The sequence below is a fragment of the Hibiscus syriacus genome, unplaced genomic scaffold (assembly GCF_006381635.1).
Source record: "Hibiscus syriacus cultivar Baekdansim isolate YM2019G1 unplaced genomic scaffold, ASM638163v2 tig00110621_pilon, whole genome shotgun sequence".
In the NCBI taxonomy this organism is placed as follows: domain Eukaryota; kingdom Viridiplantae; phylum Streptophyta; class Magnoliopsida; order Malvales; family Malvaceae; genus Hibiscus; species Hibiscus syriacus.
The window spans coordinates 96,668-112,460 of NW_024062802.1; the positions used below are offsets into that span (position 1 = coordinate 96,668).

Here is a 15,793-nt window from a genome sequence, read left to right on the forward strand (position 1 = left end):
AATTGAGATTATATTTCACTCTTGGGGCTTCTTCTTCTTCTTTTTAGTTTCATCTGTAGCTACTTCATCTTTACTCTTCTTTTTCTTCTTCTTGGCTGTTCCGTCATCCTCATTTGCGCCATTTGTTTTCTCCTCTTCGTTATCCATCTCTTGCTCCATCTTCCGTTTATCTTTCTTCTTCTTTTTCTTCTCTGATTTAGATTCCTCCAGGGCATCTCCATTTGTAGCAGCAGCTGGGGCATCATTGGTTTTTGATTTCTTTTTCTTGCTTTTCTTTGCAGAAGTTTCATCGGGCTGTACTTCCTCCATTTCCGTATCTGTACAAGACATGCAGTAAAATAATTGATAAGAATATCATACACAGAGAAAGCAGATGTGCAGCATGCTAAACCTCCAGTAGAAACCAATGAATTCAGCATATCAAATCAAAGACTTGAATGTTAAGTATTGCACTTGTCTCTTGACTAAATATCTTTTTAAAATGTGTAATCTATAATTGAATTAGTAAACAGAGTCATACACCGGTGTACCTTTGCTCTGAGTACTTTCAATCGCAGATTTCATCACATCAATGTTTTTTCGAGGTGCAACGCCCTTGTCATAGAATTCAAGTCGTTCCTCCACTTGTTCCCGCAGTTTCTCCCCAAAAACAGTGCTGCCCCTCTCTGAAAACAGGAAGACAATTGACATGTATTATGGGGAGAACTTACAGTGTAAGAGAAAAGAAGATAAAAGATTACCTGCAAAACAATCAATACGAGATGCAATTGAACACTTATTTGCAAGATAGCGTGCCATTCTGCCCTTGTTTTTTGCAGATGCTCGACCAATGAAAGATGAATGGAAAATTAGACCATACTTGGGTGTGTTTCCACGTGTTTTTAGTGCCCTGAAGCCAGTAAGCAATGAGTGAAGCAATGTCTTGAAACTTAGGATTGGGGGGAAATCTAGATAAGAGCTTGCACTCAGATTAGCATATAAGATTTTAAAAGACACGAATCAAGCTTTTGTTCAACGAAGGCCTAAATTTTAGCGTCCCGTACGTCTCGGTACTGCATCACTTCATAAGAATAGGGAGTGAGAAGTCAAATACCTGAAGAGGGCCTTCTCTGCACCAAGAATCTGAAGAGTGGAAGAGGGGCACTTGGCCAAATTTGTGAGACTACCGGCATGAGAGATCAAACGAGCCCCAACAACTTCCCCGATCAATGATGCCAAATTTGGTGCAATGTCATTCATCTTAGTCACTAGATAATCATAAAGATTCTTTCTGTACTCGGCAAGATCCATTACCCTTTGAGCAAAAAGCTGAACATTAATCAAATCAACTGGTGTCAAATCCTGTCCTGCAAAAAGAGTAGGAGAAAAGGAAAAGGTAAATAGGAGTATGCAGAGAAAAAAGGTTGAACTGCAGCATAAATGCAAGAGATGTACCCATTGATGCTTTGCCAGCTTCTACAATTTCTTTTGCTTTGTCCTCGTCCCCAAGGATCTCAGTTAATGCAGGGACATGTTCTTCAGACAACTTTGACTTGTCCTCTATAAGCTTAGCAACTCTAGCATATAGATAATTATCATTGACAATCTTTACCAACTCGGGGAAATGCCAAGAGTACCATTCCCTGCAGGAAGAAATCAACAAGGGGATGCTATATAAAATCATGTCGTGAAACAAGTGTACCAACTAGTTACGAACACACACTAAACTAAAAAGGATGTTAGCTTCAGGGTAAAGTGAATACGAACCTCACTCTCATTGAAAAAGAATTAATATCCTTGTCAAGAGTATCAAGAAGGAAAATTGCTTGAATAACCATATTGTCAACTCGATTGACATTGAACTTAACCTTCGCTCTACTGTAACTGTGCGCCAAACCGAGCTGAGCTTTCTCTAAGTCCCCAGACTACCATGTTTAAGAATAGACATGAAGAGCAACACAAAAAAATGAGGAAAATAAACAGTTGTAGCCATATTGTAAAAAACACAAAGAAATATGCAAACCTTTAGGTCCTTGATAAACTTATCGAAATTCAACCGCACACCACGAAGAAGCTCAAGAACAAACTCTCCACTCTGACATGGAAGTTTAGTTGTCTCAGAGATGTGGGAACCAAGCTTAGGCTCTGCAACTCCCAAGCTGAACTTTGGCTTCTTGCCTTCCTTCACTTTTGGGAGATTCAGCTCCAAAAAACTCCTCAACTCATCTGTCATAAGCCCTGCCAAATGAAACCAAACATAACCCGATAATTAACCGAACCTGAAAAGCAAGCAGACTCATTTCAAATGTGTTATGCAGAGACACTAATTCGATTAATGCACCTTCTTTTAACGATTAGTTCAGAATGATTATTAAACATTTAAAATTTTAACAGGAACCTAACTTCATCAGATATCACAGAAATGGAGCAAATAAAAATGGAAAAATCCTTTATTTCTAGCATCACAATAACTTATATAAAAGAACCGCTAAAGCTTTGCAATGTTGTACTAACAGATGCCTTTGCAGTAGAAATATATATCCATAAAAAATAATCAAGAGAATATAACTGATGACAAAATGAAAAACACGCCCAGAATCTTGAAGAAAGGTAAAACGTTACGATACCTTCAGAAACAGAATTGCATTGATTGAGACCATCGAGAGCGGACTCAAAAGGCTGAAACGCAGTGAGTTGGACCACTTTACCAAACCGGTTCAGATCCGAAACGGAGTTCCTGACGGCCTCTGTATTCTGACCGATTTCATCGAGCCCGTGAGCATGGAACAGCGCGTACCCAGAAGATGACTCGAACAACAAGTAGAGAGCCATTCAAGAAAGGCTCCAAAAACGCAACCCAGAGAGCTTAGTTAGCTTCAAAAACAATCGAAGCTAGATGATATAGGCGTGTCTGGTTGTCTAGGGTTGGGGAAATGCGAGACTGACATGGAAGTTGGAACTAGGGTTTAAGGCTCTCATGGTTTTATACCGCCTGCAATTATTTTCCAAAACTTCGGATTAGTCCTTGTTTGTTTTCCATTTATACAGTTTAGTTCTTGTTCCTTCAATTCACTCTATAAAAACTTTAGGATAAATTATAACTATGACCACTTAATTATTATAATTTTTTATTTTGACCATTAATCTGTTAATTTTTCCAATTAAACTTCTTAACTATTTAAGTAAGAATATCTAATGAAAGCGCTTATGTGGTAGACAAAAAATTTACATAATTATACGTTTGGTCCTTATTATTTACATATTTTATTGATTTAATCTTGACTTTGATTTTATTTAAAAATCTTAATCTTCTAATTTGATGATAATATGTGTCATCATTCGAAATATGTTTTGGGGTTTATGAGGACTCAAAGGCTCGAACATAAGTATGTGGAAGAAAGGTCAACCACACTTACCACATGGTTAAATATCATTTTTAATTTTATTTTAAAAGTTGTATATATTTTATAATATAATAAATAGTATAATTTTTAAAAAATAAAGTAAATGTGACAAAACGATAACTTAAATTTCGGTGAATTAAGAAAGTTGATAGCATCTGAACCACTTAAATAAATTTAATACTTTATTTTAAATTAAATATATCAAATTTTAATTAATACTATATTCAAAATAAAAATGAATTTAATATTTTTTTAAATAAACGAAACTATCAAGTGATCTCAGTGATAAATGAGAATGTGATTTTTCTTATAAGTATTGGGTTTGAGTAGCTACGTCTAGAGTATGTGTGCACGTCATTAATTGATTAAAAACTTATGAAATATTATCTTATAATCATATTAGATTATTAAAAAAATATTTTTAAATAAATAGCTTATAGTTCAGCCCAATTAGGTGAGGATAAAAAGGGGTCTTTAGCCGGCCCATATTAATTTATTTATTAGTTTATTTGAGCCCTTGGTCTATAAATATTTAGATGGACTAAACTTATTTATTTTCCTATTATCTATATTACTGAACACATTATCCAGCTGATAATCAAAAATTAATTAGTGATATATACAAAATATTCAATTATTATTAGTAATCGCAAATTGATTGATATGATAGATATAGAATAATCTCAAATTCTAAGTTTAAATCTTAAATATTCTTAAATTTTAATATTATTTCATATATGTAACAAATCATACGATCTTTTTACATATTTTGAAAAGAGATGATAAAACTGGAATTACCTGATAGATTATGCACCGATTTGTCTGGAATTACATGATATGAGATAATAATATAATTGTATTTTATGTATTTAGGGATAATTGTTATAATATTTTATTTTTTATATTTTTTAATTAAGTTATTATTTTATCGAATGAAAAATTATAATTAAGTAAGATTGAATCAAATATACATAATCTCGCCCCACTTCTATTGCCATTGAGATAAATGTTGAGCATGGATAAGAGTGGTCCACGGCCATTGCTGCCTTCCCGTTCAGTTTATATCATTTTCTTGGCTGGACTGGTCCGACTGGATAATGCTGGTATGGCATCCCATCATAAAACCACATAACGTTGTAAACATGTCATATAAAATACCTCATATCTTACGTCATTTATCAAAATTCATCGCTGTAAACAAATAATTTTTTTTTACTTCAATTTCCATCTTATGTTAAACGACACTATTTTAATATTTGATCACAAATAATATATATGACAAGCATAGATGCACATCTTCGGGTTATTGGGGTTGGAGGATTTCATAGGGTTGATGGAAGGAGGGGAAGAAGAGAAGATGAATGATTTGAAAGAAGCGTTGGAGATGTACGATGCCGATGGAAACGGGTTCATCACGCCGAGGGAACTCAAGATAATGTTGACGAAACTCGGTGAGTTTAAGTCCATCGATGAATGCAAGTAGATGATCAAACGATTCGATCTTAATTGCGATGGTGTTATCAGCTTCGAGGAATTCAAGTTGATGATGCAATGACTCCATGGGAGGTTCGTTGCTTCTTCAATCTATGATTCACCATTGATGTGATATTGTATTTAATTTCGAATTGATTCTTTGAGACCCATGTATCTACATTCCAAGTATTCGTATTTTTTTTTAAAATGATTCGTGTTGAACGTATTTATTTATATATAAAAATGAAAACACAATTCTTTACAAATATTTTACATATTAAAAGTTTTTACAAATTCTAAATATATTTATATTCGATACTCATTAAATTATTGAGCAATCTTAATGATAAAACAAAAGAAAATATTTATTTTTACATACCATTTAGATTGGATTGAGTTTTTAGCCCACCCAACCTAAGTATAACACACTCGCATAACATTCTACTTGAGTTTAGGGATATTCCACCTGAATCGATTGTTGAGATAAAGATCAACGTCCGACTAAATATAGAGAAATAAATATATATTAATAACTTTAATTTTTATTACGTAAAATATAGACATAATTAAAAAAATATAAGTAAAACTATTATAATAATTATTCTTAAATATATAAAGATCAATTATCCTATCTTTTTCACATAGAAACTGATATTTTTTTCTATATAAACCTTAACTTGATTCAAATTTAAAAATTAATATACGATTAAATCTAAAAAAAATTGAATCAAGTTGAATGTATGCAGAGATATAAACGTTAATTGTCAAATGATTGAGAATCTTTAAACATATATTACCTTATATTTTCTAAGATTTATTAAAAAGAAAATGGGTGATGAATTGGATACCGGTTCACTCTGTTTGAACAATTTACTGTTTACAAACGGGAAAAACATGGGGAGAAGACCCTGTTGGAAGGAAAGTCCAGTCTCCCGCGTTTGCTCTTCAAATTCAACGTAAGTAGCCCATACATATTTTGTAGGAGATGAAGTGCCTGATAGGTCCTTCGATTATAGGAATCTATTCAAGTTAATCCTTAAGTATTACATGGAATAATTTAACGCTTCTATTATAAGGATCCCTTCAAAATTGTCTCTCTATGATTAAATTGATCAATTTAGTTATCATATTGGTGACAAATATCAGATAACATTATATTTAGTCTTATTTGATCATTTACTATTGGTATATATAGTAAATTAACCCCCTTTAATAGTAGGATGGTTAATTTGAACTGAGAATAGAGAAACTTGTTAAAGAATTAGTAAATATAATTATTAATTTAAATTATAATTATATCATAATTTTTTAATTTTATAATGATGTATTATCATTTAATTTATTAACGAAACATGTAATCGATCAAATCCATCAACAATCGAGGCAAGAAATCCATCAAACCTATATAAGAAGATTATAATACACTTCATTTGTTTGTTGACCTATAATCACTCATATTATGGGTCATATTAAAACAAAAATATTAAACAATATGAGTGATTATAAGATAATATCTATTTAGAATTTTTTTAAACTATTGACAACACATGTACCTTATAAACGCAGGACCTAAAATTTATTTGACGGAGGAAATGATAGTTTTTAAGGTAGGATAACAAATAATACATGTTCATTCAAATACAATTAAGCCATACATATGGATAAGATGGAATATATGATTTAGTGGTAGCAATGAGCGAATTTCAATAGATGATGGTTACTAGTACATGGAGAATAATAGAAATAGTAATATTACGCTGATTAACGCTGGAGGCTTTGTCTCGTTATTTGAGTTCCCTTCTCTTTACCATGACATAGAGACCACCGGCCATATGACCGGTCAAGAGAGGAACAAAAACAGGCTGATCCCCATTCACCGGTCTGATCTCGAACCGTTTTAGAATAGAAGCCACCACATACTTCATCTGAATGAAGGCCATTTCTTTACCAAGGCAAACTCTTGGACCAGCCTGAAAAACTGGGAACTTGAAAGGGCTGACTGGCTTTAACAACCCGTTTTCCGCACTCGGTTCTTGGAACCACCGGTCCGGTTTAAACTCGAACCTGTCCTTCCCCCACAACGCCTTCATCCTCCCCATTCCGTAGGGGAAATACGTTACCCTATCTCCTTTCCCGACGAAAGTCCCGTCGGGCAAAACGTCGTCGTATAAGGCGTGCTTGGAGTCCCATGCAACCGGAGGGTAGAGCCGCATCGACTCACAAATGCAGGCCTTGACGCAATTCATTTCCTTCAAGGTTTCGAAATCGAATCCATTTCCTCCATTGTTAAGCATCGATTCCACTTCTTTGACAACCATTTTCTCGGCGTTTTGATGCTTCGAGAGCAGCCAAAACAGCCACGTCATGGCGGAGGAAGTGGTGTCTCTTCCGGCAATTATGAAGCTAATCACCATATCCCTCACGACTTCCTCTTCGTGGCCAGCGGATAACAACCTCGACAGGAGATCGTCACCGCCGAGATCGGCGCCGCTTTTGGTTTTCGCTTCTTCGAGAGCCTTCTTTTGTTCCGAATGATCTCCAAAACACAGCCGTGAACGAGCTCGATCGCTTCCTTGAGTTTCTTTTCCGAACCAACGATAAGTGCTCTCTTTAATTTCCACACCAAGTACATGGGCGCCATTCCCCGCATGGCGGATATCTCCGACGCCGTATCGAACGCCGTAACGAGCGGCGGCACCGGTTTCGAAAGATCCAAGCAACAAGGATCGTAACCCAATGATACCTTACACACACTATCGAACGCGAATCTTCTAAATACATCCTGCAAATCAAGAACTTCCTCCGTTTCCATTGCCGATTCAAGCAAGGGTACGAGCCGACCGTCGACTTCTTCTTGGAGCGTTTTTACGAGGAATTCTCTCAAAGACTTAGTGCTAAACTCATGGCTGGCGAGCTTCCTTTGAGTGCTCCACAGCTCCCCATCGACGTTAAATATCCCACAACCGAGAAGATCACCGAGAATTTCAGTGAAAGGCTTGCCTTTAGGGAAATTCTTGAAGTTGTTCTTGAGTATATGTTCGACGTTATCCGGGTTAGCAGTGACGACCGTACGCCGTGCACCGAGCCGCCTCACCACGATGGTCTGGCAATGCGACACCGACAAAAGATCGGTGTACCAATCCAACAGACGGCGGCGGTTCCTGTAAAAAGAGATTAAACAGCCGAGAACCGGATAAGAAGGAGGCCCCCCATTGGAAGTTAAAAACGAGTTATTGGCCAAAAAAGACTGCAGGAATCCTTGCATGGAAGATGAAATGAAACTGAAGGACAAGAAAAACCCAATCACAAATCCCAATAAGAAACCGATAACCATGACTGCAAATTATACAATGAAGAACAAACAAATGTGTGTGTGTATATATATATATATAATTGTTTTTTTGAGAAGATGAAATGAGAGCTAGAGAAGTAGCTTAGGGTTGGTTTCTGGTGGGTCACAACATGAAGAGTTATTTATAAAGAGATTAGAGAATGGAGACCGACCAGAAAAGCAGCAGTTTTAATTAGGGCTTAGGGTTTGGGACGAATAGGGACAAATGGTCACATCACGTGGTTTGTTTTGGGGTTCATGTCGACTTGATTTGTAGAAAGAAGCAACATATACTGTAGATAACAGTGAGCAAAGGTTGTATCATTGGGTAAAATAATTGAATTATATTTAAATTATTTGTTATTGAAATTATTTGAGTATCGAAGAAATAGTAAATTCATATTTTTCTGAAACCTCTCCACTCGCGGTAGGGATCTGAGATTTTAAATCATTTTTTAATGATATAGAAAGTAAACGATTTTTTAATTAAAATGGATTATTTCTATAATTTATTAAAATTTTAATTGAATTTATGTTAGGAGTTAATTAACTTTAACTCATTTAGAAAATCACTCAAAGTTTACTACTTTGAAGTTTAATAAATATTAAGGTTAATTAATTATTTATTTAGTATCTTTTATATTCTTATGTTTTTGTTTTGATCGTCTAACTATTTGTTTAATAAATCATGTATAATATTATTATTTTTTATTTTAGTCACCGTTCGTTAAGTTATCATCAAAATTTAACGGTTATTTTAATAATTTGGTCATCTACGAACATTTTCATTTGCATTTTCATAGGGTGTAGCCAATGATCAATCTGGCAATTTCCTCCATAGTGAATTATTTTAAATTAAGATCTAATTGTTAGAATGTATAAAATTTGAGACTAAAACTTTTATTATATCACATCATGTTATCATCTACATTAAGTTTTAACATAAACACAATAATAGATGGAATATTAAATAAGTAGTTTACCTAAAATTATTATAAAATTATTTATTTATTTCAAGCTTTTACCTAAAAAAATCTTTAAATAAAGTAATTAAAATTCATTATTTAAAGATTCAACATTTCACTGTTGAATTTGTATACAAATATTTTGCTGCTCTAACAATGACTATTTACTCAATATTTTTTAAAGTTTTTTTAATATTTTACCTAAAATATTTCAGTTCTAATACATCAAAGAATTTTTTTTACATAATTTAATAAACATGTTTTGTTCTCAAAATCTCGCCAAATTTTCCTTTTGTGAATTATATAATCATTTTATATATAAAAAACTAAATTATATAGCATAACTATAATGGTCTATGGAAACCCCTAAACCTTCAACATTTAGATTTAGATCTTATCATACAAAAATTTCTTCAATTAAATTAATATTATAAATTGATTAAAAATAATAATAAATAATATAATACTTTTAAAATGCATTTCAAATATATTTTTATAGTATCTTCACTAGATGCATTACAGTAACAAATCAAATAATCAATTGCTAGCTTCAATATAAAATATCAATAAATAATATGTTGAGTTCCCTTAAAAATATAACAATAAAAATATTGTGAAGAAAATATGTTCCACCAAAATCTAAAGCAAAATAATAAAAAAAGGGTGGTCGGATATTTGTAACGTAATGTAGTATTAGTCTGCACGTGCTAATTTATGAGGCGAATATTTCAAAGAGCACGTGGGAGTTAAAAAGCACGTGGTGTTCGGGAATCCCCTAGATCTTGACAGTAACACATTGTCTTTTTAATAAATGCTGACATCACTCTTTCAATCAACGCAATTACTGCTGCGCCATTCGCTTTATCTACACGTGTTAAATATTCTGATTTAACTTTTGTTCAAAAGATATTCCCATTTAATAATGGGTAAACTACATGGGTGACCATTTAACTGTGGTGAAAATCATTTTGACTATCGATGTTTTAATTTAATCAATCAGATCACTCAACTATTTAGATGGTTTAATCAAGCCACATGTCATTAATATTTAACGAAATATGTGATGTGACAGTTAAAATATTTTGATATAATTATATAATTGATTCTAGTACTTATATATTATTTTAATTTGGTCATAATTGTAATAAATCAAAATAAATTATATTTAGATGTTTTAATTTGATCAATCATATCACTCAACTATTTATATGTTTCAATCAAGCCACATGTCATTAATATTTAACGGAGTATATGATGTGACAGTTAAAATATTTTGATATAATTATATAATTGATCCTAGTACTTATATATTATTTCAATTTGGTCATAATTGTAATAAATCAAAATAAATTTAATAATCAAATTAAAAGGTGCTATGTGTCATTGAGGAATCAAACCCAGGACCTTTGTCTGTAATAGAAGAAACGAAACCATTAAGCCAATGCAATCATTTAATATGTTTTTGATAATAAAGAATATATATATTGTATCTTAAATATGTAAATGCTTTGCTAAAAATTAGTAATATTTTATATATCTTAAAATTTAAAATTATCTTTTAATTTTGTAACTTATTAAATATATTTTATTTTTATTTGAATGTAAAAAAATATTTTATTATTATCATCACTTAAAAATATATTTTTAAAAATATCTTAACTTAAAATATATTTAAATATTTTATTATTGATTTAATATAAATATATATTTGTTACTATTATTTTCACTGAAAATTATATTTTATTCTTATTTCAAATTAAAATATATGTTATTATTATCTTAACATTAAAAAACATATTAAAATATATTTTTAATTTAAAATAAGAATAAAATATATCTTAACTTCAAAATATATTTTAATATATTCTTAAAAGTTAAAGATAATAATAAATTATATTTTTAATTTGAAATAAGAATAAAATATATTTTTAAGTGAAAATAATAGTAAAATATATATTATATATTAAAATAAACATAAAATATATTTGTTAAGTTAAACAAAAATAAAAGATATATAAAATATTATTAATTTTGATTAAAGCATTTACATACTAAGATACAATATATATATAATTTGTTGTCCAAAACATACCAAATTATTGCATTGAGTCAATGATTTGGCTCATCTTATTTCAACCAAAGGTCCTGGGTTTGACTCTCATTGCCTTTTTTTATTGCGCAAATTTAATTTCTTTCAAACAAAGGATTAAATAATCAATCTCTAATTGTGGAAAATAAATCTATTAAATTAAAAGGAAATTTAGTCTTTCAATCGAATAATGACACCAGTCATGACAATGACACATGACACCTCTTGATTTGAGGATTAAATTTATTTTAATTTAGTACAGTTAGGACCAAATTAAAATAATATATAAGTAACAAGGACCAATTGTGTAATTGTACCAAAATACTTTTACTGCCATGTCACCTACTCCATTAAATGTCAACGGTAGGTGGCTTTATTGAAGCATTTAAATAGGTAGATGATCTTATTGATCAAATTGAAACATTGATGGTCAAAATAATTTTTGACCATGGTTGAGTGGTCACCCGTGTAGTTTAGCCTTTACTAATACACAAGATTCTTGATGATTAGAGATATTTAATTATTAGTTCTGGAAAAGTTAAACGTGATGTATTGTTTTTTATTAATTTTTATAGTATAACAATGTTCATTAAAGAGGTGAACCGATTTCCTTGAGTGTCAATATTATATATATAAAAAACAATGTTTATTCAGGAAAAAAGGGTAGTAAATTCTTTAAAAATTTTAAATTATTATATATTTTAGATATTTTTTTATTAATAATTTATTTACTTCTCTTAAAATTTTATAAGTCCCCTCAAATTTTTGACATATGTATCTCTAACACAAAATCTTGTGTTTGTCCATGATATTAATTATTATATTTTTATCCACAAGTTGTAGATTTTTATTGTTAAATTACTCAAATGTGTACTCAAAATATAATATTTTATGCTAATAAAATATTGACACAATTACGAGATTTTAATCACATACTTTAAAGATTATTGACTGGTTCTTTAACATTTAAGTTTGAGGTTTACCTTACATGAATTATCTTTGAACTTTTTTTTTTAAATAATTTATACTTAAGGGAAGAGAAGGGGAATTTTACTCTTAATATATACTAAACCCACAACTTAAAAGAGAAAAGAGGTGTCAATTGAGAGCTCTTAATCACATGCTCTAAAGATTAATGACTTGAGCTTTCTAATTAGTTATAGTTAATTATTGAATTGATTATTATAACATTACTTGTAAAGATTGATGCAACTTCGTGTTTGTTTGTTTCATTATAGATATTGAATATAAAAAATAATATAATTTATTGTAAAAATTATTATTGTTATTTTAAAACATTATAATAATTAATTAATATTATTTATATCATTATTATAATTTAAATATTAATTTTTGCTATTTTATAAATAAAAAAATTAAGATTTATATATCATATTGTAAAGATATCAATAAATTTATTTTTAATTTTTAATAATATGAAACGATTACAAAATAATATCAATTCAAATTTTTAGTCTGGCAACAATATATACATAATGCAAATATAACCGTTTAAACTTAAATCTTTAAGCAGTATAACATTTTATTTTACCACTAAATTTAAGAGAGAAATAGTCTTTTTTTTATATAAAAGATAAATTATTTTATATTAATTTAGAAACTAAATTGCTTTGACTATAAGGATTTTCTTCCTAGTGAAATTGGATGTGGCGATCGTGTCGTGTTTAAGACCTATCATTATCCATACCGACATCACTGCATGCCTCTTAAATTTAATCAATCATATGCGCCGTTGTATTTTTGGCTGCAGCCGAAACCAGGACTGCGCCGCTATTAAAACAGTAAACTCGAGACGTCTCCAAAAGAGAATATTAGATAGGGGCGATCCTGTCCGATCGTGACCATCGCCTCCGTTTTGGCCTTCCATGATCTTTTGGGATGTCGTTGGGACCTCGCACCGTCCACTTACCCAATCAGCGATCAACATTTCTTTCTAGTTTTGTCCCATTCTTAATTTCAAACCCAACACCTTTGTCCCCTCTCCACAGTGATCACTGACTTTTGCTTCAAACTTCAACTGAATACAACTTTATGATGAGGATACTCACCACTAGGGTTGCATATTTGTCGGATTTCAATTTGATTTGGATCAGTTTTTATCCGATCTGGTTTTTTTCCATAAAAAAAATTGGTTTATAAAATAATTGATTCGGTTTTTAACCGGTTTGGAGGGCCGAATATCCTAATCGGTGTAACCGGTTTCGATTTAAAAAAAAACCGGTTTTTTAAAAAACCGGTTATAAAAAAACCAATTTTAATATTATTAAAATTACATCGTCATCAATTGCAACAAAGTTTACGATAATTTGTTGAAAACATTTTGATATTTCGATATAACAAATTAAGTTAAATGAATTTTAAGATTTTCCAAATGATTTTCTAAGTATATTCGATATAATTATTCGAATATCAAAACATTACTTCAAATATTTCAAAAATCATTTTTAATCCTTAGTTAAGTGTAAAATTAAGTTTTAATCTTAAAACAATTTCAAAATAATCTTTCAAAGTATTTCGAACCATTTCAAAGCCAAAAATTCCAGATTGCTCATAGGGAACCGATTCCCTCCAAGGGGGTACCGATTCTCCCATGAATGGTTTGGCTTCGAGATTTCCAGAAAGCTCGGAGGGAACCGATTCCCCCATAGGGGGTACCGATTCTCCCATAGGGGGTACCGATTCCCCCTATTCAACGGTCGAAATATTTGAATTTTACACTTAGGGAACCGATTCCCTATGAGAGGGTACCGATTCCCCTCACGCTCCAAGCATTTTTATTAAATGTTTTCACACTTAAACGGCTATATTATCTTCATTAATTATCCCTAACGTTCAGAAGTAATTCAATGTATATTTAAACAAGCTTAGAAGCCATTGATCAAAGACAAGAAACATCAAACAACTAGAATCAAGAAAGAATCAAAGAAAAAACATCAAACCTCAAGTTCGATAAATTCAAATACTTAATTGAAATACTTAATTAACTCAACATAATTGAAATACTTAAATACTTCCAAGTTTGATAAATTCAAATACTTAAAAACTTTCAAGTTCGATAAATTCAAATACTTAAAAACTTCAAATTCGATAATTGAAACAAAGTTTACGATAATTAAAATAAAGTTTAAAAATAAACTACATTGCCATTTCTTCTTCATCATCTTCGCCTTCTTCATTTGGAGGGGATATTCCAAGTTCGACTTCTTCAATGTGTAAGTTTGCTTCCAAATCGGCATCAATTGCATCTTCTAGGGTGGTGATATATTGCTTACGAGCCGCTTCATCCAAATAATCCTTTAAACAAATGCATACTTCCACCGACTCAGGACTTAGTCTTGATCTCCGTTGCGATATAACCCTGCCACTAACAGAAAAAGCGAATTCCGAAGCTACCGTAGAAGCTTGGACGGTTAGTAAATCACGGGTCATGGCGGCTAGAATCGGAAATTGTGCTTCATTTTCTTTCCACCAAGCCAAAATATCCAAACTTTCAAACTCTTCAAATGTCATTTTTGATAGAAAATCGCATGACATGTAATTTCCCAACTCGCTACTTAGGGTGGTAGTACGTGATCGTTTGGATTGGGAATTTACAAGAGTGTTAAAAAGATTCAAATTTATGTTACTTGGACGTCTACTAGATGATTCTGCATTCATTCTCATTTGATCATGTATTACACTACTTGATCCGTATTTAGTTAAATAAATTGCAAACATGTCTCGAAAACATTTGTTAAAATAATTTAGTTTTGGACAAAGTTGGGTTCATCATCGGTTAAATTAAAAGCAAACGCAATTTGTTCAATTAGTATTTCAACCCTACCAACATTTAACGTTGGGTTTAAAGCGGCGGCACAAGTAAAAATGGGGAGAATTTCCTTAAAATATTTTAAAAGTTTTTCCTTCATTGCAAAGCCAATTTCTTGAAAAACTTCGGTTTCAAATTCAAAATCATTTAGTCGGGTAGCCAACAAAAATATTTGATTAAGAACCAACGGGCTAGTAGGGTAATAAATACCAGATAAAAAAATTGTTGCATTTTTAAAAACCTCAAGCAAATCAGTTATTTTGGCTATAGTTTCCCAACTCGAATCCGGATAAATGTTTGGGACATGACCCATCTCAAAAAGCCGATGTTTGAAATGTTTGCAATGACCCAAAGCTTTTTTATAAACGGACTTACAAAATCGTTTATAATCATTTAGTTTTTTGTTGTTGTTAAAAAGAACCGATTTTATCATTGTTTTAAATTCTAATCTAATCGGCTCAATAACCTCCAAACCGACTTGCACGGATAAATTAATTATGTGTGCAACGCAACGGGTATGAAAAAACACACCGTCTAAAATCGGTGAAAGTAATATTTTCAATCTTAGAACCGCGTTTGTATTATTCGATGCATTATCAAAGGATATAGAAAAAACTTTATTTTTTAATTTATAAAGACAAATTACCCTTTTTAAAAGTGTAAATAAATTATCACCGGTATGCGACTCACCGAATAATTCAAACGCGATTGTTCTTTTCATCA

The 15,793-nt window shown here is 31.3% G+C and overlaps 1 protein-coding gene and 1 pseudogene across 2 annotated transcripts in view; both read right to left on the reverse strand.

Annotated features, from left to right (window-relative positions):
• The window catches only part of LOC120136106 (nucleolar protein 56-like), a 25,314-nt gene continuing 9,521 nt past the window's right edge, over window positions 1-15,793 (reverse strand). Inside the window, exons 3-10 of one of the 2 annotated variants that reach the window (XM_039152225.1) lie at window positions 2,607-2,837; window positions 2,003-2,217; window positions 1,747-1,904; window positions 1,435-1,622; window positions 1,094-1,346; window positions 741-889; window positions 531-665; window positions 1-317 (exon numbers count right to left, since the gene is read on the reverse strand). In XM_039152225.1, the coding sequence (XP_039008156.1) occupies window positions 16-317; window positions 531-665; window positions 741-889; window positions 1,094-1,346; window positions 1,435-1,622; window positions 1,747-1,904; window positions 2,003-2,217; window positions 2,607-2,811 (1,605 nt within the window). In that variant the 5' untranslated portion in view covers window positions 2,812-2,837 and the 3' untranslated portion in view covers window positions 1-15. Of the gene's footprint in view, window positions 318-530; window positions 666-740; window positions 890-1,093; window positions 1,347-1,434; window positions 1,623-1,746; window positions 1,905-2,002; window positions 2,218-2,606; window positions 2,900-15,793 lie in introns of those variants that run through there. The other variant, XM_039152224.1, reaches the window with a different exon arrangement.
• Window positions 6,549-8,205, reverse strand: LOC120136107 (annotated as a pseudogene).